The 25,552-nt window shown below is 40.1% G+C and overlaps 6 protein-coding genes across 6 annotated transcripts; 4 read left to right on the top strand and 2 right to left on the bottom strand.

Annotated features, from left to right (window-relative positions):
• Nucleotides 1-348: 348 nt before the first annotated feature.
• PCOAH_00027360 (V-type proton ATPase subunit F) lies at nt 349-1,443 on the top strand (the record flags this gene model as incomplete). Its single annotated transcript, XM_020059541.1, has 4 exons — nt 349-414; nt 572-653; nt 920-1,002; nt 1,285-1,443. 4 exons carry the CDS (start codon nt 349-351, stop codon nt 1,441-1,443), a joined length of 390 nt encoding a protein of 129 aa, XP_019915117.1.
• A 1,122-nt stretch (nt 1,444-2,565) lies between these two features.
• PCOAH_00027350 (Uncharacterized protein) lies at nt 2,566-3,623 on the bottom strand (the record flags this gene model as incomplete). Its single annotated transcript, XM_020059540.1, has 4 exons — nt 2,566-2,650; nt 2,802-2,902; nt 3,058-3,258; nt 3,414-3,623. 4 exons carry the CDS (start codon nt 3,621-3,623, stop codon nt 2,566-2,568), a joined length of 597 nt encoding a protein of 198 aa, XP_019914981.1.
• Nucleotides 3,624-5,444: 1,821 nt separating this feature from the next.
• PCOAH_00027340 (Uncharacterized protein) lies at nt 5,445-11,430 on the top strand (the record flags this gene model as incomplete). Its single annotated transcript, XM_020059539.1, has 2 exons — nt 5,445-6,064; nt 6,111-11,430. 2 exons carry the CDS (start codon nt 5,445-5,447, stop codon nt 11,428-11,430), a joined length of 5,940 nt encoding a protein of 1,979 aa, XP_019914850.1.
• Nucleotides 11,431-12,257: 827 nt separating this feature from the next.
• PCOAH_00027330 (NADPH:adrenodoxin oxidoreductase) lies at nt 12,258-13,781 on the top strand (the record flags this gene model as incomplete). Its single annotated transcript, XM_020059538.1, has 1 exon — nt 12,258-13,781. The coding sequence occupies one exon, from the start codon at nt 12,258-12,260 to the stop codon at nt 13,779-13,781; it is 1,524 nt and encodes a 507-aa protein (XP_019914857.1).
• Nucleotides 13,782-14,315: 534 nt separating this feature from the next.
• Nucleotides 14,316-16,250, bottom strand: PCOAH_00027320 (Uncharacterized protein; the record flags this gene model as incomplete). The annotated part of the gene is made up of 1 exon (XM_020059537.1): nt 14,316-16,250. One exon carries the CDS (start codon nt 16,248-16,250, stop codon nt 14,316-14,318), a length of 1,935 nt encoding a protein of 644 aa, XP_019914716.1.
• A 1,747-nt stretch (nt 16,251-17,997) lies between these two features.
• Nucleotides 17,998-20,744, top strand: PCOAH_00027310 (ATPase; the record flags this gene model as incomplete). Its single annotated transcript, XM_020059536.1, has 7 exons — nt 17,998-19,099; nt 19,353-19,649; nt 19,771-19,877; nt 19,976-20,044; nt 20,163-20,194; nt 20,309-20,411; nt 20,607-20,744. 7 exons carry the CDS (start codon nt 17,998-18,000, stop codon nt 20,742-20,744), a joined length of 1,848 nt encoding a protein of 615 aa, XP_019915064.1.
• Between the last annotated feature and the right edge of the window lie 4,808 nt (nt 20,745-25,552).

Below are 25,552 nucleotides of genomic sequence, written 5' to 3'. Positions count from 1 at the left end.
GCTACATGGCCGTACGTTTATTTTATTTTATTTTATTTTAATTAATTATTTTTTTTTTTTCACAATCGTAACACTTTAGCGAATTTCTGCGCGTTCGAAGAAAGGAAAAAAAAAAGGTTTCAGATAATTTTTCCCAAACTCCGCTCATTTAACAGCATACATCTCTCATCAACATTTGATCGTGTTAACACGTTTTTATAAAGTGACCCCCATTTTTTGGTGTATGAGAAGAAAGAGTAACAAGAAGATAGTTACATACGGAATACGAACATATGAACGTAGTTACGTAGGAACATATGAACATAGGAACATACGACCATTATCGCTCGCTCCGCTTGGTAACCTATAATGACATCGAGAAGACATAAGCATTTTAATGAAACAGATTTAAAGATATACATCATTGGGGATGAGGTAAGGGGCAGCGGATGTGCACGGCGAACCCTGACCCACGTGCGAAAGTACGCATGTGTGCGGATGGGCAGCTCCAGGGAAGCGCCACAATAGCGCCAGAACAGTACATGGAGTTACACGTGCCCACCTGCTCCTGCGCGAACGTTCCCCTTCTCAGGACTCTGTAGTGGGCTTCTTACTAGCTGGCATAGGCTTTCGGGATGGCCTAGGGAAAAAAAATTTCTTCATCGTGAATTCAAGTAAGAACGGACAGAGAGGAAAAAGTTGCCATATCGCATACTTACCTTTACCTACCACAACCGTGGGGCCTTTCCATTTGTGTATATATGTTCACTCCCGAATGGAGCGACGTTCTGAGCAATGGCAAAATAAGGGTTACGCTAATGTGCTTCCCCTGATGCTCAGCGTGAGGAAATGTATATACATTATTATCCTTACACGTGTGCACTGCGTTCCTCACTTGACACGTACTTAATGCATATCACCACCTCACTTCCCCCCAAAGAAACGAACAAATCCGAAATAGAAGAAGTATTCAAGGAATACACCTCAAAAAGTGACTGCGGAGTTATTCTGATGAACCAACAGGTGAGCACAGGAGGGAAGGAAAATCTCGCTGCATCGAACTGGCATAACGTGACAAACGAAACGAGCAGGAAAATGACTGACTGATGAGGCAGTTTCACCTCATGTAGTGTAGAAAATATATTATTATACCAAATGGACATCCCTGTGAAGTGTTATAACGAGGAAGAATTTTCCCTCCAACGTCGCGGGGCGATCAAACACATCCACACAGTTATATACATATATACACTTGTATATATATATGTCTACATATTTATGTGGTTACTTGTTTTCCCCCTCCAGATCGCCGACGAAATAAGGTACCTGGTTGACCTGCACGATAAGATTCTGCCAACCGTTTTGGAAATTCCTTCCAAAGACAAACCGTTTGATCCCAACAAAGATTCGATCATACAGAGAGTGAAGCTTTTTTTCGGGGGAGATTTATCAAATCTGAAGTGAATATCTGAGCCGGATGGCCATCCGAACGGAGGCTCTCATCCAACTTTCGCCACTCGTCATGCTCCACTTTGACGTGACTCCTTTTCGAATGTATTTCCCTCTTCCTCACCTCTTCTCCCCATTTGCCTTTTCACAATAATGGACGTAAAGGTTAAGGGGAGCATACTTCTTGCTGTCCTCATTTCTACCTACATCTACGTAATGATAAATCTGTTCGTCCAGCCATTCATCATATCGGATTATCTGATTACTGTTTTTTTTGTAGACCCATGGAAATTAGCTTTTTTTATTAATTTTTTATTCGTCCTTTTTATATCCTTTATTCTTTGTTGCATCGGATTTATACTCCTCACTTGTTGAAAACAAAAACTGTAAACGTATATATTAACGTAAAAGCAGCTATTAAAAGCAGTCCATCGGTAAGTGTGCATGGGAGGAGGGACTTTCCAGGATTATACACACATACTTATGCATATATATGTATCCCCTTCGCCACATGAAGAAGCGTCGAATAGACCCTCCTGTGGCAGCTTCGTTTGTTAAAAAAGTTATTGCCCCATTTGAAAAAAAAATTAGTGAGGGAATTCGACGACTGTTTATGAATTAAGTACACTTTTGCTTGTAGTGAACTGTGAACAGTTAAGGTGCTCCCGAACTGGTACAACATTAGAAGTACAAGTAGGCAAATGAGTTCACCTATCCCCATTGGTATTGGAAAAAAAAAAGTCCTTTCATCTGTGCCCACAGTGCAAAAAGGACATGGAAATCCTCAACGTGATATGCAACTGTGGGGGCCACGATGCTCACCTTATCCCTTCCTTTAGCTTAACTATTACAGAAATAATTTAACAAAAAGGGAGGGAGTTACATGAGGAAAGAAAAAATTTCCCCTTTGTAATTTTCTTTTTTGCACAATTTACAAAACGAAGAATACGAGAAAAAAGATTAAGGCAAAATCACGAATTGGCCCTATTGCCCTTTTCAAGGGGAAGAGACATATACATACATGTCAAAACGGGAAGGTACACTCATGTACATACGACAGAAAAAGAAAGACAGACTGTACGTACATATAGCCGTACAAATGGATGAATTGAACTGGGTTCCCACTTCCATCACTTCTTAAACGTTACTAAACAAATGTGGATTCATAAAATCGTGATTAATGCAGTTTAGATGGTCGTCGAAATCGTGTAGGTTGAGATATCTGCGAAGAGGGGGGGGCGGGAAAAAGGCAACATGAGTACATGGTTAATTCACGCATAGCGTCTTGTTAATCATATGACGCGGTTACACACAAGAGGGAAAAAACATCGCTCAGCAGGAAGTTGTTCCATTTTTCTCCAATCGAATTTTACTCATTGTTCGAAAGGCTCCTTTTCAGGAAGTCCTTGTTATTTCTTGTCACATTCACGTCGACATTTTTCCATTCCTCCGTGGCATCGTCTTGCATGAATACCTAAAATGGTTATAAAAGGAAAAGTAAAAAAGGCCATCCATTTGTGAGCTTCGTGTGCGTGTAAACCATATCATGATGGTTAGTACTGTCAAAACTTTTTTTTTTTTTTTTTTTTTTTTTTTTGCAGTTAAAGCCATTCCGTTTGGCATCATTACGTTTAAGCAGTTGGTATCATCACGCTCCAACTTGGACAACTGAACTAGGCATATCATGGCATCGCTATAATTCTTCACCAATTTGTTGGCTATTAGCTCACAAACTTTTATGCTTTGTATGTCCTCATTTTTTGAGTCCTCCATGCTTATGTGGTAGTACCCGAGGATCCTTTCTTCCTTGCCTTTGTAGTGGTTCTCCACCTGGGTGTGTGCGTAGGAGGGAAGTTATGAGGAGGTGAAATGGGATAAGCGCAATGGTCATAATACCGTGGTGATCGCGTGCAAGAAACTGTGAACGTTCCAAGAGGTAGACCCCTCTGTCTACCCCTCGCCAAACAAATACTAATAGCACTTACCAAAGTGAAGGCCAAATTCAGGAAGGGGCTCAGCATGTGCGTATGGAACAAGGGAATACTATCAGTAATGACACATTTCTGTTTTTTCTTTTCGACATCGTAATATTTTCCAATCAAAATCCCGCATACGTCATCATATGAGTTTTTCAAACCATGCATAAATATTTTCGCGTATGCAAAGTTTTCTATACTAATTTCAGTCTCCTTCATTTTTTTTTTTTTTTTTTTTTTTTCCTTTGCGATGATGTAAATTGTGCTGTTACTCACTCTGTGAGGGTAAATGCAGATGAGCATGTGTTGTATGCACTTGTAAATAAATTTAACTTCTGTTCTATTTTGCCTCTAAGTGGAACTGTCCAGTTGAGGCAATCAGCGTATCAGAGGGACAAACCCGTGTACCTCCGCATACTTCCTGGAAGAGCAGTAGATTCTGACCTTCCGATGTGTCACTTTTGCGTCATCCAAGTGGTTATTCACTTTGCTAGAGAAAACAAAAACGTTGCCTTATCAACATGCGTAAAAATGTAGCTACTCGTTAGTGCCGAAAAAAATATTAAAAACAAAAAATCTGCTTCCCCTCAGTTGTATATTTAGACGGAAAGAAGCAAAATAGAAAAGGTCGTTCCTGGTGATATACACTTTGCTCTGTTGCTTCTTCTGCTTCCGCTTCGGTTGCGCTTGGAGATCCTTTGCTTCATCATACCCTGACGCATTTTAATGAAACCTCGTACTTTACGTTCCTACGCGAAATTAATTCTCCCCACGTTTGGCCCGTTAGAAGGGTTCGACTCGCCGGTGAATAACTCCGTGACGCGTGGTACAACGCGAAAATGGGGAAAATTGAGGAAAGGTAAATATAAAAAAGCACAGAATGAAGAGAAAGGGAACAATTGTAAAAGCGCCCTTTGCAGATGTCACGTAAAAGGAAAAAAAAAGGTGCCAGCAAAGCGGGGGACCTCAAAAAAAAAAAAAAAAAAAAAAAAAAAAAAATTATACATATTACATTTACATATCCGTACAGTGCGTTACACAACGTGCACGTTAGAAGGATAATCCGCTTGGCATTCGTCATATAGACATTTGCTTTCCCTTGGGGATAATTTCACCATTTTGGCAATTTAAAAAAAAGAAAAAAAGCCAAGATATGTACATATAACCTTCGTGCACAAATGAGGATGCATACAGGAAGGCGCAAGAATGTGAGACCTCAACCGGTGGATGGAGAAACAACGCACGATCTTCCATACCATTTGATAACTCATTGGAACAATGAAAACGGAGAAAAATAGCTTTAGGAGAGAGCATACACAGTAAGGTGTTTACCCTATTCTAATGGTAGTAGTACCAATGTGGGGGGTGGGAAAACGTGAGGCACAGTTTAGGGTTAAGCGAATAATCCATATGATTAAAAGGGTTTTTTTTTTTTTTTTTTTTTTTTCTTCACCATTAAAATTTCATACCTTATCATTTGCCGACCAAATATTACCCCTTATAAGAAGAACGGCCTGAGCAAGCCTCCACCTTTTGTGTGTACACCTACCAGTAACTCCAGTAAGAGGGAGGAGGACTACAAATACACAAAGGGAAATACATGCATGCAAGAATGTTTGTGTGCTCGTATATATTGTAGGGTGGCATTGACCACGCCGAGGTTCGTGCTCTTTCCTCCACAGAAACACACCCTCGATGTTACAAAGGGTAGTTGAACTGACGAATGTATATCAAACGCGCATACCTGGTTTGGTTGTCAAATAAGTAGGTGTAAGCACGAGTTCGCCTGCGCACATTTGAAGAGTGAATAGACCTACAGCCCCCTGTGTGTAGTTCCTTCGCGAGCGCAGGAAGGGGAATAAAAGTTGGGAGAAAAAACGCGGGAAAACAAAATGGTATAACTAAGACCCGTTGCTAGGTCTACCCCGCAGTGAGCATCGCCCGTGTGGTTCTCTTCGCCGACGAAACGGCTACGATCTGTTAGCGTTCACACGTAGTCTTTCCACCAACGCCGTTTCCCCACCCAAACACATACACACGATGTATGCGGACCGAATCCAAGTGGCCTGCTACGGGGACAAGAAGATCCCCAGCAAGCTCAAGTATTTTTTCAAAGAAGACCTGTATGAATTATCCGACGTGAAGCTGGACGAGCGAATCAACCTGCTTCGAATCCATCTGAAGTACGTGTTCTATGACAACCCCTTATCTGAGTACTTCAAAAATGAAGGCAACCTGCTGTCGGAAAAGTCCCTAATTTATATTTATTTCCTATGCCTTAACAATTTGGAGGAGTATAGAAATGAAAAGGAGTACATTTTAAACCGGTACAAAGATGCAGCAAATGACGAAAACGATGAATGCATAATTATTTATGCGTACAACTTGGAGGACAACTTGAACGAAATTAAGAATATTAAAAAAATAAAGTCAGACTTCAGTCACAACAATTATAAAAGCATCAAAATATTGTCCCTGCCAATCCTCACAAATGAAGATTACGATGACTCGAACAACAAAATGAAAGAATTGTATGAACACTTTAAAATACGATACATGGATCATTTAAAAATTTGTATAGAAAAAAAATACCACATGATAAGAAGTGGGTACACAAAAAGCATGACAAACTTTTTAAATTTCGTGGATCATAGTAAAAAGTCGATCGGAGGAGAAAAAAAAAAAAAAAAAAAATTTACAAAAAAGTAAATTTCATTTGACTGACTTTACATACCAAGTAGACAGCGGACAGGAAGAAAATCAAATTCTTCAGTTTGTAAATTTTTATAAAAAACATAACGTCTTCTTATTCTGCAACGAATTTGTAGATATGAAATTCTTTTTAAAAAAAAACGACCTGTTCTCCTATATGAATGAAATAGAATTTGTAACAGATTATGATGAAGAGCTGTATATAGAACTGTATGACCATTTTTTACTCCTCTTCATATGGTGTGAAAATCTGTGTCTACTTTTCTGCAAGTTAAACCTTTTTAAAAAAAGTTACGTCCTCTACAGCACCATGGCAAAATTGTTCATGAAACATTTAAACGTGTTTGTAAAAAAAAAGAAATGCTTCATCCATTCGTCTATCCTGTTTGAGAAAAATTATCTTACCTTAGCTAGATACATAAGGGAAAGGAACATCTGCTCCATTCACTTATTGGAGTACATTTTTTTTAAAAAATTTTCCCTTCTTCTTTTTTTAAATAAATTTTCCTACCTTTCCAGTAAGGCTTTAAGGTTTGCCCAGTTTTTTTACACCAATAAAATTTTTATCTTCATGCATAATTTCAGCCGATTTAAAAATAGCGTCATCAGGAATTCCACTCAGATTAACTACTTGAAGAATATCCAGAGGAAGGTGACAAAATATCGCCGCCGGGATCTCCTAGGACGTTCATCGGCCAGGGTCCCTCCCCCCGGGGGAGCGCAGCGGGGGAAGAAACAAAGGGGTACACAACTTGATTTAGTGGAGGAAGAAAATCCCAAGAGTGACCAAAACAGTTCGCTGGAGCATGCACCAAGGGATGCTACTCCAAGGGGACATTCCCCCATCCGTGATAAAAACCTGGGCAAGCACAGAAAGAGCCTCATAAGCGAGTTCAAGGAGGTTTTCAGAAAGGGCGTAGGCAACGTGGACACCGTGGGTGAGCACGTTGGCCAAGGCGTGATCGGGCCGGACGAAGATCACCTACAAGACAACTGTCTAAAAGAGGACAGCCTAAAGGAGGACAACCTACAGGATGACGGCCTGTTGGACGACGATAAGCTCGTGAGCGAAAGCCCTGAAAAGATGACCTCCAACGAGTTGTCCACGCGCCCTGATCAGAACAACCAGGGAGACCACCTGGGGGAGTTCCCAGACGAGCGAGACAAAATTACGTTCCTTCTAAAGTGCTGCTTCATAAATAAGGAAAGTTACTTCGCCGTTTATTTTTACAACTTGGCTAACCTGATTAAGTTCCTCTTCGAGCGAAGGAGCTCCTTTTACCAGGAGGAGCAAAAAAAAAACAAAAGTGATAAAAGTGTGAAGAAAAACAACACCAATATTAGCAAGTACCTATCGCTGCAGAAGAATATTATGAAATTGGGATATAAGAAGAATTTTTCCAAAAAAAAAAAATCGAAAAAAAGTTTGAAAATTAAAACGAAAAGGAGCAATTCGCTAAATGAATCATCCACGTCGCAGTTATCCTCCACATTATCAGACCCCTCGGATGGAAGAAACAACAACTACAATTTTTATCAGAATAACGATTTCTGCATAAACGTTTCAAACATTTTTAAACTCTCCTTTGTCATTTTAAAAATTATAATAAATAGCTACAAAACAGACAAATTATTCGACCAGAGAAATGCAAAAAAGGTGTACTTGCTTAACTTCTTTCTCCATTACTTGGAAGAAAAACAGTTTGAAAAAAATATACAAAAGGAAGACATGCAGCAAGTGAAAAATGGAAAAAAAAATGTCTACCACACTTTCCCCCTATATCATATAAAATATTTTTCAAAAAATAACGAAAAAGAAAAAAATAACCTACTTATAAGTATTATGAATAAAGTCACCAATTTGTGTTATCGAAAATACGGCAACATTGCCATGATTAATAAATTCTTTTTGGCAATTATTTTATTTGAAAATTCGAAATGCAACAAATCCTTGAAGATTTTAAAAAAAATCATCCAAAAATGTAACCACGATTTTGTTATCTTTTTCTGTATGCAACTTATTTCTTTACACAAGGTGAACAACCAATTTTATCATTTCTGCTCTTCCTTCTTTTTATCCAACAAGTACACCCCTATTTGTTCCTTCAAGGATGTTAATATAAATTTTTCCAAGATTGGCCATTATCAGGATTACCTCTTTTTTCTCCACGCGAAAAATTCCCTTCTACAAATTGAGCAGAACAAATGTTATGGCAACGATTTTTTCTCTTCCCTCGGGAAGGACATCGTTGTGTCTTATCGTAACGTAATGGAGCATGTCTTGAGATCCGTTACTGGAAAGGGGGAAATGGACCCGTCAACCGAGCACACACAACAGTTGCCCGAAGGAAGGGGTATGATCCAGGGGGGACTACCCAAGGAGGGAGAACAAATTGGTGCCCACTCCCAAAAAGACGCCTGCAAGGGAACTACTACCCCCACGGATGTAAACAAAAACAAAGTAATCAATTTTGAAAGGAAGGTGTTTTACCAGAACAATTACTACTTCAAGCCGAATGAGCGATTTCTGAAAAGCCTACGCAGGTTTAACTTCTCCGTTTCGAAAAATGATGAACAGGAGGAGATGCACATCCCCCACTCGGACGTGAAGATCTTCGTGCAGTCGAACTATAACCTCTACCTCTTCGCGTCGAATATGCTCTTTGGGAATATCGGTGAAGCGGGCAACGCGAACGAACCGGGGGATTCCACCAGACTACCCCACATCGGAACCCTGCTACGCCTAAAAATAGAAAAATACGCCCAGAAGCAGGGGAAAGACACAAGGAAGGCCCACCCACCCAGAGTAAAACAGCTATGCATGCAGTACGATGAAAACATCGACTTTTTTGTCTTCTCCGCCTTATCGCAAAACCTTCTCATCGATAAAGTAATGATTGAGTTATACGACGAAAGGGCAAATAAAAAGTTGCACTTAAATTTTTCCAAAAACAAATATGTTATCAAAACGGGGTTAAATCTAATTAAGTTAAATATATCAAGCATTCTTGAAAACAGCCAAATAGAATGGAAGAATTTTTTCTACAAAATGAATTATGTCTTCCTCCAGGTGAATCACTTTTGCTTGTATCAACAGCTGGGGATACTTCCCAATGGGAATATTTTGACTCCCTTTTTAAATGCCTACACGGAATTTGTAAAGTCCAATTATATATTATGTGAGGTAAACAAGTATGCTAGCTTCTTCCTAGATCAGCTAGTTTCTCCTCTTTACATAAAAATAAAAACGTTACAATCCGTTTTAAATTGCCAATTGGTTGCATCATATTTGAACAACACGTCTTTAGTTTACAATAGTACGAATTATGTCAAGCTGATCGTGTCCAATTGTCATAGACATGTCGACTCGAGGGAGGAGAACGAGTTTATTTCCACGCAGAGGGACGCAACCGAGCAGGTTCCTCATGTGGACATTCCCACAAAAAGCTACTCCAACCAAATTAAAAACGTCCACCTGTTTGTTAATAAAAGGAACGAAAGCTCCGATATCCAACAAATGAGCGAAAAGTACACCCTCCCCGATTCGGTGTTTTTCGTCATCGAAGCAAACGACCAGGTACAAATTTGCGAGCCGAAGGTTTTAAAAGGAGGGGACGCAAGTGAATGCCCCGTTGAAAAAGAAAGTAATTATCACGACGGGGGTTATTACAACCAAACAGCAGAATGGAAGGACTCCTACGCAGTTATATCCTTTGTCCCAGTAAAGACAAACAACCCTAACGTTGTCAACAGTGAACAATCCCAACTGAATTTGAATAGTGAGAAGAACCTACACGGGTTTGATTCATCGGATAGACCTTCTTCCAACCCAAACGAGGTAAAAATCAAATGCGTCATAAACATAGATTTGGGGAAGAAAAAAAGGAGACAAAGGAAAACAGACCTCTATGAATTATCAAATGTGAATTACGTTGGACAAACCCAATTCGATCATTTTATTAATTTAGAAAAAGACTCGTCATGTCATCCACCATTTAATAACCAAATAGTGATTGACAAAACGTTCCAGCTTGCCAGCATTTTTAATGAAAAAATTAAAACGTATAGATCGAAGAACACCATGTTATATGAATTAATCTTACAGTTACATAAAGATAGTTATTCTGTTTTTTTAAAAAGTTTCCACGTTTCTATTAGGAAGAAGTGTGATACAGATATAACGGGTGCAAAGATATTTCTTCTGAATGGCAACAATGGGGGATTTGTCCAGGGTCACTCCCTGGCCACGGGGGATAACAGCTCCAATGATATGGCTCAGCTGCAGGCCTACACCTTGGGGGCGCGCAAAGGGGATGCAAAGGGGACACAGCAGGAGGTGGAGGATTCAATGGAGGGTGACATGATGGAAGTAAAAGAGTCAATGAATGTGTCAGTGAAAGATGATATGAAGGAGGAGAATAACGCAGGGACGAAGGAGGCCCCTCCCCCGGGCACGGACACCCCGAACGAGTCTGACGCTAGCAATGTCAACCTGTGGAGCGCAAACCACATGCAGGAATCTGGCACGAGCAGCTTGAGTCTACTGAGTGCAAACGATCTGAACGAGGAGGGGGGAGGGAAGAGAAACCCAAGCAACGAGGTCAGTTACTTTTGTGACGAAATTGATGTCAACAGGTACATCCACGGGGGTATGAGTGTGTTTTTCCTGTTTGAGGTGACCTACGGGGGAGCTCAGGAAAGTGCCATTCATGGTGGTGGCCATAATGACCATAATGACAGTGATGCTGGTACTAATGGGACAAATATGTTAATCCATGAAAGCATGACGATGGGCACCCTGTGTGTCACATACGAATATCGTAACATCCTGCTCTTAAAGGCATTCGAAAGCAGCCCAAAGGAATACATTTACACCCTGGATGTGCCGATCCCCTCATTCCTGCTGCCAATTAATGTCCACTATGAGATTCCAAAATGTGGGACGCTACACACATTGCTCAATGTAAAAATTGTCTTGTCCAACAATATGCGGGAGGATATTTATATGAAATATTTTGTATACCTGGAGGAGAGAAAAAAAAATGATCAGTCCGAAAGTGAAGATGAATACAATTGGCTAATAAATGGTTTTAAAAAGAAGGTCGTTTTTTTGCCAAAAAATTCTTCACATATCATTAATTTGATTATCCTTCCTTTAAAAATCGGCTTAGTTAATTTCCCCCCAATTTTATATTTCGTAAAATTAAATGACAGGTGGGTTGAAGTAACTGAAGTTTTGAAAAAGAGCGAGAATTTTCAGCTTATCATTTCGCCCTCCCTGCAGTTTAGCCCAAAAGTGTGGCAGTTGGCATAGGGTGCTTAAACGAGGAGAGTAATATACACAACCATTCGATGGAAAGCACCCTCCCCCCTTCAAAGTTCCCCCTTTTTTATATGCACGAATGAGCATGATTTGTTTAACACCATGAGTGGGCAACTGTCAGAACGCATCATCTGTTGCGTAGGGGGGCACATGTCTTTGCGTGCCCAAGCGAGCTTATCCTTGGGTTATTATAAACGAACCTATGAACCTACATAAGTGTGCAGACAAATGTAAAGTAATGCGTTAGTCCCAATTAATGCCCTCCATATGATGGCATTTTTTACTCTCAATTTTTCCGTTTGTTTTTTCAACCCCTTTTCTTTTACTCCCTTGATAACATAACGGATTAAAGGGATATGACCCCGTTCCTTTTTTTTGTCCTTTTTAAAACAACGCAACTTGAAAATTTACACCTAATTTGCAGTTGCACATTTGTGAACGCGTCTGCTAATCGCACCCGTCGCGAAGGTTGGGAAAGTTGAGAAAGCTGAAAAAAATATAAACCGCTTAGCATACAATTGGGAGCGGGGTGTAGATGCGGGTTGCCACCCTCAATATTGATATAACTCCACCTGCCTACCAAGCAGCTACGTTGTTCTGCCGCAAGAGGCATATTAACTAAGGATGATTTTTTTTTTTTTTTTTTTTTTTTTTTTTTCGCGCTGTGTAACCCCGCTTGCGTCACTGCAGGAAGGTAAACACTGGGCATACATTCGAATAACGTGGAGGGATATAAATGTACACGCCACGTAAATACACAACCCTGTGGAGGGAACTTCTCCTTTCAGGAACCGCGTTTTGGTGAAGGGCGCAAAACAATGAATTTGCGCAACTTGCTTTGCAACCGAGCACAACGCGCGAAAGTAGGAGGGTGGTGTCTCGAAGGGAAACTCCCCTTCACGGGAAAGTTCTTCCACACCAATGAAGCCAAACCGTTTAAGGTGGGCATCATTGGAGCTGGCCCGTCGGCCCTCTACTGTTGCAAGCATTTACTAAAACATGAAAGAGTTAAAGTTGACATTTTTGAAAAGCTACCCAACCCGTATGGCCTGATTAGGTATGGAGTGGCCCCTGATCACATTAATGTGAAGAATACATACAGAACTTTTGACCCCGTTTTTTTAAGTTCCAATTACAGATTTTTTGGAAATGTGCACGTAGGGGTGGACCTAACAATGGAAGAACTTCGGGACCACTACAACTGTGTGATCTTCTGTTGCGGCGCGTCTGAAGTGTCACTTCCCATTTGGCAGAAAGATGAGGATAACGCGCTTATCGGGGGGGGAAATCAACACGGAAAAGGAAGCGGTCTTTTCCATGCAAGGGATCTCATCTACTTTTACAACAACATGTACAAAGATATGCGATGCAGAAGAATAGACAATTACCTAAATTCATTCGAAAATTTCACCACCTCTGTCATCATAGGGAACGGAAATGTGTCCCTAGACATAGCACGCATATTGATAAAATCTCCCGACGATTTAAATAAAACAGACATCAGCAGTGACTTCCTGAAGGTGATAAAGCGACACAATATTAAACACATCTACATCGTTGGAAGAAGGGGATTCTGGCAGTCATCGTTTACCAATGCAGAGCTCAGGGAATTAATTTCGTTAGAGAATACCAAAGTCATTTTAAGTAAAAAAAATTATGACCTCTGTTGCCTTTTAAAAAGCGATGAGGAGGGAAATACAAATATGAAAAAAAGGCAACATGAAATTTTTCAAAAAATGGTAAAAAATTATGAGGAGGTAGAAAAAAATAAAGATTTTTACAAAACACATAAAATTATCGAATTTATTTTTTACTTTGAAATAAAAGAAATACAACCCATCGACAGTGCCATGAAGAACGTACAATTTGAACTGAACAAAAATATTCCCATGTCCTATTCGTCTTTTAAAGAAAACAAAGTCTTGGTAACTCCACTGGTCATCTTCGCTACGGGATTTAAAAAAAGCAACTTCACAGAAAATTTGTACAATCAGTCTGTTCAAATGTTTGGGGAAGATATAGAGCAGCACAAGTTTGGGATTTTCAAGGCAGGGTGGTTTGATACAGGACCCAAGGGGAATATAGCTAGTCAGATTTTGAACTCCAAATATTCAACACACCTCGTTTTAAACTTCCTCCAGAAAGTGGACACCTTTTTTGACAATGACATTTCTATCTTGTTACGACGAAAGCAAATTCCCTATGTTTCCTTTGATGACTGGACTTACCTCCACCAGCTGGAGAAACAAATGGGGGAGCAGCAAAACAAAATTGGCCAAAAGTTCTCCCAAATGGGGGAGGTGTTGCGTGTACTGAAGGACAGAATGGGGCAAAGCCACTGAATCCGGACGAAGCAACCCTTAAATGTGCCCCCCTTCAACGCGCTGTTAGCGGTAGACCCTCCATTTAGTCCTTTCTGCTTATTTTTGTACCCGCCGATGAGCACATTTATCCTTCGTCCACCTCTCACCCCTTAGCGATGTATTTAGAACAGATTCGAAAGAGGTGTCACCTCCCATCTGTCACTCACCCTGTAAAATTTTCCTCTCCATTTTTTTTTAAACGTTCCACATTTGAGCAGAATCCTTTCTTCCTTTTTTTGTAATTTTTCTATTCATCAAATTTGATATGTAGTTATAAAAAAGTTAGCCATTCGAGCCATTCACTCTTTTCCCATGTAACGGTAGACGCCCGTTGCCATCCCATGGGGTACCAGCTAGGGCCACTACAATACGTGCACCCCTTTCAGTACACCAAAATGTACAACTTTTTCCTGAAAAAAAAATTCGTTTTAAAAATGCCCCTCACAAATGAGCTGCTACTTCTCCGATGAAAGTCTTTTGCAAATTTTATACGCGCCTAATATGTTGTACCCCCTAGCGCTGGTTTATGTAGGAAATGTAAGCCTGGAGAAATTCCCGTGTGGGATCCTTTTTCCGTGGAACAACCCTCCCATCCTTCACCAGAACTGCATCAAAATCGTAATTCTTTATCTCAGCCTGTTTCAGTTCGAACACGGGGATTTTTATCTTCACCCTTCGGTAGCGTGGGATGGAATATTCGCTTTTCGTGTTTCCCTTTTTTTTGTATTCTTTTTTGGCTCTCAAATTTATTTGAGTGCCAACAGTCCGTTTGCTCGCACTATTGGGTGCTTTCATCATTCCATGCTTATACAACTTTTCCCCATATAAATTAGGCCTCTTCGGAGGAATATAGCATTTTGGATTATTAATGTCCTTTCTGCCTTTTCCACTCTTCTGCCTGCACATGTAGTTGTCATGGTCAGCCTTCTTGTTATACGCATTTATTTTCTCACTTTGCCTGTACTGCTCAGGGGCGTTCGTAAAACACTGCTTCCGAATCAGGGGTGATTTTAAGCAAATTTTATGCTGTCCATATTTGTTCTGGTTGTTTCTTTTCCCATACGGGGGGAGATATTGGGACCTTCGTTCTTTGGAGAAAATGTTCTGGTCCTCATAGCGGTTAAATTTTCCATCGTCAAGATTATTTTCTTCGCCATTTTCAGGCTCACTGCTAAGCGAATCCCCAATCTCGCTCTTTTCGTAGGCGCTGCTGGTGATCAGTTCGTCCGTAGTTTGGTGATCCTGGTTTCTTTCCCATTCGCCATTTTGCCTGTTCTTCCCCGTGGAGCAATAATCAGAAAAGGGGGTATTCCTTTGTGGATCGAATCGGTTTGGCTTCCTTTCGACCTTTCCCACATGGCCCACTTTTCCTCCAATGTCCAGTTCTTCCACTTCGTCACCGCGCTTCATCTCTTTCTGTGCACCCCTGTGCAACGGGTTCCCATTCCTCACACCCCCTACAACCACAAATGGGAATTTTCCAGCTGGACGGCCACTCCCCTTAGTAATCGCATTCCTTTTCTCATTGGTTAAACTCATTTTGTTCACGTGTTCCTTTTTGAAGGTACAATTCCTATAATTAAAATTTACGCCCCTTTCTGACGTGTCGCAGTCATCCACTGTCTTTTCCGTTTCAACAAGTTTTGTGTCATTCCCAGATTCACTTTCGTCGGTGTCTATTTGCTTGACATTTGACTCTTCTTCCACTTCAGGTTCCTTATTCCTGTGATTTCCCCTCTCCCACTTGGCTTCCTCCTCATTCGAGTCATCTTTCTCCCTGGTTAATTCATCTATCCCTTCCGAATGGTCACCCCTTTCGTCCACTTCACTTGCAGCATCATTTGCTGGATGGAGAAAATGCTCCCCTTGTGCTGCACATCCTAGCTCTTTGTCATTCGATTCATCGCCATAAACGTTTAATGGCCTACATTGCAGCTCTTCTGCGTTGTCGCTTAGTTCTATGCTATGTCTAAAACATTTTTCTTCCTCAAAAGATATGTCCGATTCTGTTCTTATATTGATTTTGTACTGCTCGAAAGTTTTTTCTTTCTTTTCAAATCCTTTGTCGTCCATGTCGGACGTGCTTAAGTCGAAGCTTTGGAAGTTTTCCGAATCGCTCGTTAAGTCGTCGTCCCCATGGCCGCATGCGGCATTGTCATCTGCAGGATTATCCCCTGCTCGATTGTCATCCGGGCACTTTTTACCCTCCTCAGTGGTGTCATTTTCGTTAAAAATTTCCCCCCCGTTCGGAATCGCTTTGGTGCCCGTTTCAATACAGTCAATAAAATACTCCTTGTCACTGTCTACATCACTGCCTGAGTTGTACAAACCCCAATTCGTATTTTTTTCTTCCATTTTTTTTAAGTACCTCCCCTGACCATCCGAGTAAAAATTTGATTCGCTCAAATCGCTGTCTGTTGACATCATATCAATTCGAAGAACTTTCATTTGCCTTTTGTTCTGTAATGCAAATTTGTCTCTTCGTTTTGTCTTTTTTTTTTTTTTTTTAACGAGCTTTTTCCTGTGCTTTGTTTTTACTTTATATTTTTCAGTTTACATATGTTACAGGTATACCTTTGTGCGTATTTTTGCTGAAAAAGAATTGTTCTTAATTGGCTAGCTTTTTTTTTTTTTTTTTTTTTTTTTTTCCATGTACACCCTTTTCAACAAACTTGCGCGCAAATTGGCTGCCTGTTACGAATACCGCTTTGAAATTTTTTTACATCTTAAAGCAGCCTGTGGACAAGTGTAACTTCCGTTGTTATCGCAAAAGGGGGTGATGAGATACCCCCAGTTTGTGCCTTTTTTTATTTTTCTGTCGAATGAAAAATAGAGCTGTTCTGAGACGAACACAAGGGGGAGATGATCAGGTGAAAGCTTAAAAAATTGGGCCAAAAAAAGAGAAAAAAAAGAGGGGAAACATAATCCCATATGGAGACCCAGGCCGTGGTGTGCGAAGCGCTCTCTTCATTTTTTCACCTTCGAAGGGCTGCAAAAAAAAAGACGCGTAACCGCACAGCAAAAGAGTAGTTGCATGCTTTTTCGAAAAGCTAGGCGTTCGCAAAAATATACTCACGAAGAAAATTCTCCAAATTCGTTCTTCGCGCGGAAAGTTCCAACTAAACTCTCCTTTTGCTAATTATAAATTTTGTGAAAACCCATGCACGCGCATAGTCGCAAGTTCTCCTATTTAGACATCATTACAGCTAACAAAGTGAGAATGTGCAGGTACCTATGCTACCACCATTTTAGTAAGACGAGTGCCCTATTATTGTACATGTACCAACTTAAGGAAGGAATTTCTCCCCAATTTATGCGCCCTACATAGTATCACTAAGAGGGCGTCCATTTCCTTCAAATCGAGTTGTAACTCACTTAAAATGTAAAAATGGCAGCTCTTTTGAAAGGACCCTATTAATCACATAAAACGTGAACCATTTCGTCCATTTGTTCTTGTGCCTTTCGTGTGCATATACGTCACAGCGACGAACGAGTGACAGCAGGTGACACACTGGGGTGTAATACAAACATTCCAGGTGGGTCTCAACATTGTGACCGTCCAGTCAGTTTGGCTTCCTTTCGCACCTTAATGATTTCTCGAAAAGTTGAAACGGAGGTGAGATCACTAAGCTGCGATTTTTTTTTTTTTTTTTTTTTTTTTACACTGTTCGCACAAAATGGTATCGCATAAGAAATGGGCTTCTATTCATCGCGGTATGTACACCGCTTGCTTTTTTTTTTTTTTTTCTATACACTTATCTGCGCGCGCGAATTGACCTTTACCTGTTTACAGGTCAAACGGGTTACACACAAATGTGCATTTGCATGTGGCAGGACGAAACTTTGGTATTAGCCATGCATGCACACGTCTGGCAAGCGATCCGAAGAGTGGGCATTCCCCACAAGTGCTAAAATGTGAAGAAGCGGTGTGGTTTCCATTTTATTCTTAACATTGTGGCAAAAAGGGGTAAAAACCATTTGGAAACATCTCATGCGCAAGGGAAAATCTTTAAAAATGTAGTAGACGCGTATTTTTTCCCCCACACTTTAGGTAAAATGTGCACATTGCATAAAGTCTACTTGGGAGAAAATCGTCGTAGAGCTATCCAATTGCTACTGTGAACCATAAAGTTGTGCCCATTTTAGGTGTAATTCTTTTTTTCTTCTTTTCCCCCTTTTCGCTACGTAAACCAAAATGAACCTGCACAAGGAAAAGCGAATCCCCCTGTGCTGCGAAATTTGCTTAAAAGACGAAAAGGACGTATCTGACGAAGTAATAAAGACGGCAGCCCACAAGTGGCTGTTCTCCTTAGGAATAACCATAACGTTAGGGCGGCACGATCCCAAAAAAATTAACTGTGAAAAGTTGAACAACTCTTGCGACTATATAGTTATCGAGCCAGCTGTGCCAATAAAAATAGTGAAGGAGAGCAACGAAAATTACGACAATGGAGTGTATGGGAAATTCTGCACTACGCATTATTCCGTTTATGAAATGAATTCATGTTACGATGTGGACGTCCATACGGATAATGCACCCAATTGTGGTTTACCCAGTTGGGAGAATTCTCACCCCATGGAAGGGCCAAGAGAAGAAGATGTGTTTGCAAAAAATACAACCCTGTTGCGGAACCCAAATTGTGAAAGGACAAATATGCCTAACCATTGGGGGGAGCAAAAAGGACAGTGCCTTCCCAATGGGCACAGCAACACCAACCTAATTGGCCCTCTAGCCGTTCCACAAAATGCTGTGAATTCATCTACCCAATATAACGAAATACAAAACAAAGAGATCTTACAGCCAAGTTCAAAATTGTTATTTACGATCCCCATGATAGGTGAAAAATCAACATCCTCCATGGAGGAAGATCCAATAATTTTGCCAAACTTTTGTTGCATTGTAAATGTAGTCACGTACTACAAAAATGACGAACTGGTGGAAGAACAATTTAACGAACCAAGTGAAAATGAAGAAGGTTCAGATCAAGACGGGGAAAATACTCATGAAGAAAAAAAAAAAAATGGAAAGAGCGTGCCCATTTTTTCTCAATATATTTTACCGCACTTACGTTTTCATAAATTATGGGACAGTCTATATTATGAGGAAAATATAAAAAGAGATTTACTCGAATATGTTTCTGCTTTAATGCTCTTTGCTACAAAAAAAATTGATCGCAATTTAATTAATTATAATCACCTTGTGTTGTTGTATGGACCTCCAGGAACGGGGAAAACCTCCCTCTGTAAAGCTCTGGCTAACAAGATTTGCATTCGTCTGTCAAATATATATGCGACAGGTCCGGTTTATAGTTCTCACAGCGTTGTGCTGCGTAGGCGACAGGTGGCGCTAGGGCTCCGTCGAGGGGTTTTTCCATAAATATGTACACCTGTGTGTTTTATTTATTTATTTATTTATTTATTTATTTTCTTTTTCTTTGTTCGAGGGGCATTTCGAGTGAATCCCCCCCCCCCATGCGTGTGCACAAATTGGCTCATTCTTGAAACCTACTAATTTTCCCCATGAAGATCCGTTCTTTATTATCTACGCAGGCGTTTTGATTGAGCTGAACACCCACACGTTGTTCTCCAAATGGTTTAGTGAATCGGGGAAGCAAGTGCTAAAGTTATTTAACAAGATTAAAAGGATAATCGAGGATTATGGCGAAAATGATATTTTCATCTGCCTCTTGATAGACGAGGTGGAAAGTTTGTCTGCAGACAGGAGGAGGTCCATGGACAGCACGGAGCCCTCGGATACTATACGAGTCGTCAACACGTTGCTCACCCAAATAGACTCCCTTAAATATTACCACAACACGTTGTTGCTCACCACGTCCAACATTTCCGGTGTGAAAAAGAGTGCACTCATGGGGGCGCAATTGTAAATGCGGCACTCCCGATGGCACCTCTGCGGAGAGGCCCCTACGGAGTATCCTCCATACATTGCACATCACCCACCAATTCGCAGAAATGATCGATGACGCCTTCATCGACAGAGTAGACCTAAAGCAGTTCATTGGGTTGCCAAACGAAGAATGCAGATACGAGATTTACAAGGACTGCATCGAAGAATTGGTATCATCAGAAAAATGTAACATCTCGCTAAGTGTGTAAAATGTGTACGCCTCTATTCTTTCCCGTCCATTCTTTTTTGACTCCTTTTCACTGCGTAGATGGAGAAGGGTATAATTCACTTTTCCTCGAAGGTTCCGAATTATGAGCGAGTTAAGAAATTGCTCAAGGTGCGTAACTTTCGATCTCATTGCGTTGTCAAGCCGTTTCAAGCGCCTTTATAGTTCACGCCCTATATGGTTGTCACCATTTAGACTCACTCCGGCAATTTTTCTCCTCATTTTGTAGAACGGAGCGGGGAAAGAGACGGATGAATACATGTAACGGCTGCGTGCAAAAAGATACCCTTGCTGGGGGGGACGAAATGGCAAATAGGAAATCCCCCCCTGATAATTACTCTTCATTCGATTCCCTTTTAACCTGCTCCCCTGTAGCTACGGAACCGAACTGATGAAGTGCGCCAGGATGAGTAACGGTTTCAGTGGCCGCTGCTTGAGGAGAGTTCCCTTCCAAGCATACGCCTACTTCTGCCAAGCGGTAATGAGAAATGCACACGGGGGCATGCTGACGTTGAACCTCCACATGAAACTCTCTCTATGGAAAATCAACACAAGAGAGTAACAAAATTTAAGTTATGCCGGATTCAAACATGTAAACAGAAATTGACCCCAGGGTGACACACATTGGCCCAAAATGTTTTGTTCTATCTATTCGGATAATTTTTCTTTGCAGACCCTACGCTTTTACAATTCGACAAATAATAACAATCAGAAGGTTTTAATTTCACTGGTGGACTTTTTGATGGCTCTTCAGAGGGCCATTCGAAAGGAAGTTATGAATAAGAGTAAATTGATGGACCAAAAGAAGTAGCCCTTCAGTGGCAGCTTCGCTCACGCGATGCACACAAGCATAGAAGTTTCGCTGCAATGACGCATTGACGCAGCAAGGATAGTTCCTCGGGCATTTCACCGTTTCCCCTGTTTTTCTTTTTTCATGTGAGTAACTGTCCATAATGCGATGCACCCGTTGTGTTGCCTTTTCTTTTTGCCATATTTTCAATTTATCTAGCTTTTTTTAAGAGTAATTTTTTTTTTTTTTTTTTTTTTTTTTTGTTCAAACAGTAACGTTACTTTATTTTGTCACAATTGTGTGGGTTCTTTTGCCGACATAGCATGATTAGGTTATTCATAAAATGGAGACTAAATGTCTTTTTCACCTCCTTTTAACAAAACGTGAAAAAATGCTTACACATTGTAGCATTTCGCAGCAGGGAATAGCTTAAGAATTTTTTTTTTTTTTTTTTTTTTTTTCTTTTTTAGCTAGCTCGCTAGGTAATATTTTATGCCCATTTTTAGTTCCTCGTAAAATTTTACCTATGTACCTGCCAAATCGGGCAGCCACAAATGAGTTAACAAAAATGAGGCGCTATTGACCATTCTACATAAGCCGCTTTTTTTCTCTCAACCGAATGCAATTTATATTGCCTTTCCTTTTTCGCGATTCGTGGGGAAATACCATTATGTAGGGTTGACGAGCGTGGCCTTGGAAAAATGCGCACACAGGGGACCCCTCTTTTCATTTTTCTTTCCCTATTTGGGGTAATGCATATATGTGGGAGAGGGTACATATGTACATATGCAAGTGGGCATTCATGTGCACACGAATGAGCAGGCTGCTTTCGCGCTTGATGCCAAAAATAACAGCGTAAACGCTACGCTGGTCGAGAGAAAATACACAAAAGTGGCCAATTCGCGCCCCTGTAAATGTTTAAAATGGTGAAGCGTGATTAGTAACACAGGGGGTGAACATTCGCTTCGCGTTACTTCGCCTTATTCTGTTGCATTTGGGGGGTTAATTTTTTTTTTTTTTTTTTTTTCTGTTTAAGGGAGGAGGAGCATTAAGGAAGAACTTCACAAAGTGGTAATATATTACACATAGAAGCTTAAATAAAAGTTGTATATGTTGAGGTGTACTGTGTATATATAAATGATGCATCCGAGTGAAAATACAGTTCGGCTCCTGGTGCCTTCTCCTTTTTATATCATTTCGGTGTATAGAGCCAATGCCTCCAATTGTGCGTGCACGAAAAAATGGGGTCAGTTCAAAAATAGTTCCATAGTACTCCATATATGTGTTTGTACATATATATAATGTGTATGCAAAGGGGTTAGGCGGTTGAGCCCCACGTCCCCCGCATGCATTTCGAGAAGAGTTGTAAAAGTGTTCATGCTCGCGTTGAGTTCACTTTCTTCCTTGGATACACTTACATATATGTTGAGGCAATTTTTCCCCCACACGCTTCACACAATTAAACACACTTTTTTTTTTTTCCCCCTTTCATTACCGATCTTTTCATTTGATGAGAAAATTAAGTAGATTAAAAATACATTTTAAATTCACCCATTAAGTATTCACTTCTAGTAAGAATCAAAATTACACACCTACGTAGGAAGGATGAGCAGATATTAGTTCAAAACTGTTGTTCAGCTAAAACGAAAAGTAGTAGAAACTAGCCTGGCTTATCGCTTAAAGAAATTTATCCATTTTTAATGCGTATTCTTTGTGCATACCAGTTTAAGGGCCCTTTTTTGTTATTTTTAAAAAAAATATATGATAAGAATTGTAGTTTTTTTTTTTCACCACAATATAACTCTAATAATATCTAACCTTTGTAAGGCATAAAAATGAGGGTTTTTTTTGGGGGGTGTAGGGGTGATTAGTTCACCACAGGATCGCAAACTGCGCGCTGTTTTATCTACACCTTTGCGCGAAAAATACATTTTAGTGTAGGAAAATATTTACACTGCCAATGTGTTGCGCAAAGGGCATATATTTTTTTGCTATGTGTTTTAAGGCAAAAACATTTAGATAATTACACATGGGTGTGGAAGGTGTAATAAAGTAAGAATCCCCTTCCTGTGGGGTGAAATGCTAACCGTACGAATAAAACAAAATCATTTTGGCACACGATCTACTCGTGGTCTGCGCACATATTCTTGGCGATGTCAAAGAAGTAGCGAATGCAATATAGGTTTTATTGTTCCTAAAAAGAAGATTATCCGCTAAGTGGAAATTTAGCAAAATTACACACCTTCGCGCGGTTACTGCTTTTCCTAACATTTTCGAACGAGTTGAAAAAGCGGTTTATTCATTTTGGAGGAAGATAATAAAGGGAGAGTTTTTTTTTATTTTTTTTTTACACCCCACGTTTTGCATTCCCCATTGCAAAAGTACACTCCGATGATGTCCCCAGGAAAGTGCGCAATGTGCGCGGCTGCCTTCTTTGCAAATTTTTTATCTTAAGAATTTTGTTTTTCCTTTTATCTCTTAGCCGGAGCCTCTATACGCGGGCTAGCCATAATAATGTAACAATGCGCTAAGCGCGATTTTTTTTTATCATGTGCGTAATTCTATTTCCGTTTGGAAAAAACTCCGTAGAGGCACACGTACTCAACACACATGCTGCCGCGAATGTCGTGCGGGGATACGCAAATGTAGTATGCTATTTTGATCCATTCCCGGGGCCTTTTTAACACGCCTTTTTGCTCACATGAATTTGTTTCCAGTTAAGTTACACCTCGAAGCTGATGTGTTTTTTTTTTTTTTTTATAACTATGTAGATGCACCTAAATGTATGCACTTTTATATATTTATACGTACTTGCATGCATGGCTACTCGCTTAATTTTCCTAGTGAGTTCACCGCCCCTCTTGCAAGAACGAGCTGCCGCAGAGAGGTGAACTGCACATATATGAGCGCGCATTCACACCCTTTTGTGCACCTACCCTGGCGGCGTTTAAATCGTGTCACGTTTAATCAGCCAGCTTGGCCGCGTGAACTCGAGTTATCCTGGCCGGAGACGTGCGTACCTGCATGCATGACTCCGTTAGTGTACGCATTTTTTTTTTTTTTTTTTATATATTTTAACAGAGAAAAATAAAAATATCCTCGCTTTACCATTTTTGTTAGCGCGATTGGTGCTGTTGGTACTTCGTAAAATTATTTGTAATGTCGCTGCTTGCTCTTTTTATACATGCAGTTAGTTAATTTTTTTTTTTTTTTCTTTTTTGTCTCATGTTCACGCACACTATTCATGTATCTAACCCGGTTTACAAAACTGTTTACGTGCTAACAAGTGGTGAGAGTTTCCATTTTTTGAGGTCTTTTTTTTTTTAAAAAAAAAATATATGTACCTATGTATATAAGTGGACATACGGATTTTCGAAAGATACCTTACGAGAAAAGTATGGCATTAAAGCTCACTCAAATTGTTTTTTTCTACATTTTGTTTTACGGACGTACATCTGTCGAACGTTGACACTACGCTTACTCGGTCATTCCGCGAATGTTTTAAAAAATTTGTGCAGTTCTTATTTAAACAAGTGGAAGGATCTCTTCGCAGCTTAGTCACCCTGCAGAAGTGTAGTTCCTAAATTAGCCCCAAGAACGGCGGGGACGTTTTCTTCTTGTACTAGCTTTTTACATGTGTACTCGTGAAAACCGTGCAAAAGTACGCCAGTGGGAAGGCTCATATATAAGTACAAAAATAGGTACTTTTATATACCTCCCCATTCCGTGCTCACCTGGTCTTACCTAGCAACGCCATAGAGCCGAAATCTGCGCTAGCTCAGCTGCAGTAGAAGTGTGTCCGCGAGTTATTTGGAATGTTTGCAATTTCGCGTATTCCATTTTTTCTCATTTTATTTTTCTCCTTTTGTATTTCTCATTTTTTTTTTTTTTTCATTTTGCTTTACTTATTTTTTTTTCTTCTTCCATTTCTATTGTTCTTTTTTATTTTTTACACTGATGCAATTCGTAAAGTGAAAAAGTGTGCCTCTTGATTTTGATCAATTGACAAGAGCTAAATTCGACATCAGAATGATTACTTTATCGCAAAACTTTCCTTTTCTTATTTTTACCATTTTGCCAGTTTACTACCTTCATGCTATATCGCTTTACAATTGCTTTTTCCATTCTCGTTTATCGTTTTGCGCTACCTACTTAGCATTTTTCATCCAAAGTTTTTCACAAATTGTCACCTCTCTTTTGCGTTTTTCTCACTTTAAATTGAGGAACTTTCGCTCGCAGAAACAACACATGTTAATGAGAATTAGAGAAGAGGGGCCAACTACTTCCCTTTGTGTTCCCTTCTTGACATACACACGTAGATGAAAGCAAGTTTAACCGCATGTGTGAGTAAATTAAATTACACATTGCAAGTGCGGGAATATTTTTGCGTTTCCAGTGCAGAAAGGTTTTCACGCCTTTAAGCACATGTACTTACTGTTGTTTTTCATCCTTTCTCTCTACACGTTCCAAATGCACATGAATGAATTTCCCATTTGGCAAAAGCGCATATGAGCATATATTTACAAACACACAGTGAGTGTGAAGGTGCCAGTAGACAACCAGGGAAAAGTACAGTTGTCCCGTGTAAACACAGTTTTTAACATTTCGACGTACCATTAATCCCCTCGATTTATCCTTTTTTGCATGCTCCCACAGCATACATGTTAATTGCATGACGTGTTTTTTTTTTTTTTTTTTCTTTCAGTAAACTGCGTACAACAGTGTTACATTTTGATCAATGAACCATTTAGTATAAGTGGGAAGGCAAATAGAGCGACGTAAGAGTAGCTGCCATCCCTGTACGTACATGTATCCATTTTTTTTTTTTT

Source organism: Plasmodium coatneyi, chromosome 9, assembly GCF_001680005.1.
Source record: "Plasmodium coatneyi strain Hackeri chromosome 9, complete sequence".
NCBI classification, from domain to species: Eukaryota; Apicomplexa; class Aconoidasida; order Haemosporida; family Plasmodiidae; genus Plasmodium; species Plasmodium coatneyi.
Note: the sequence above shows the minus strand (reverse complement) of the source record. Positions and strands in the feature narration are given on the sequence as shown.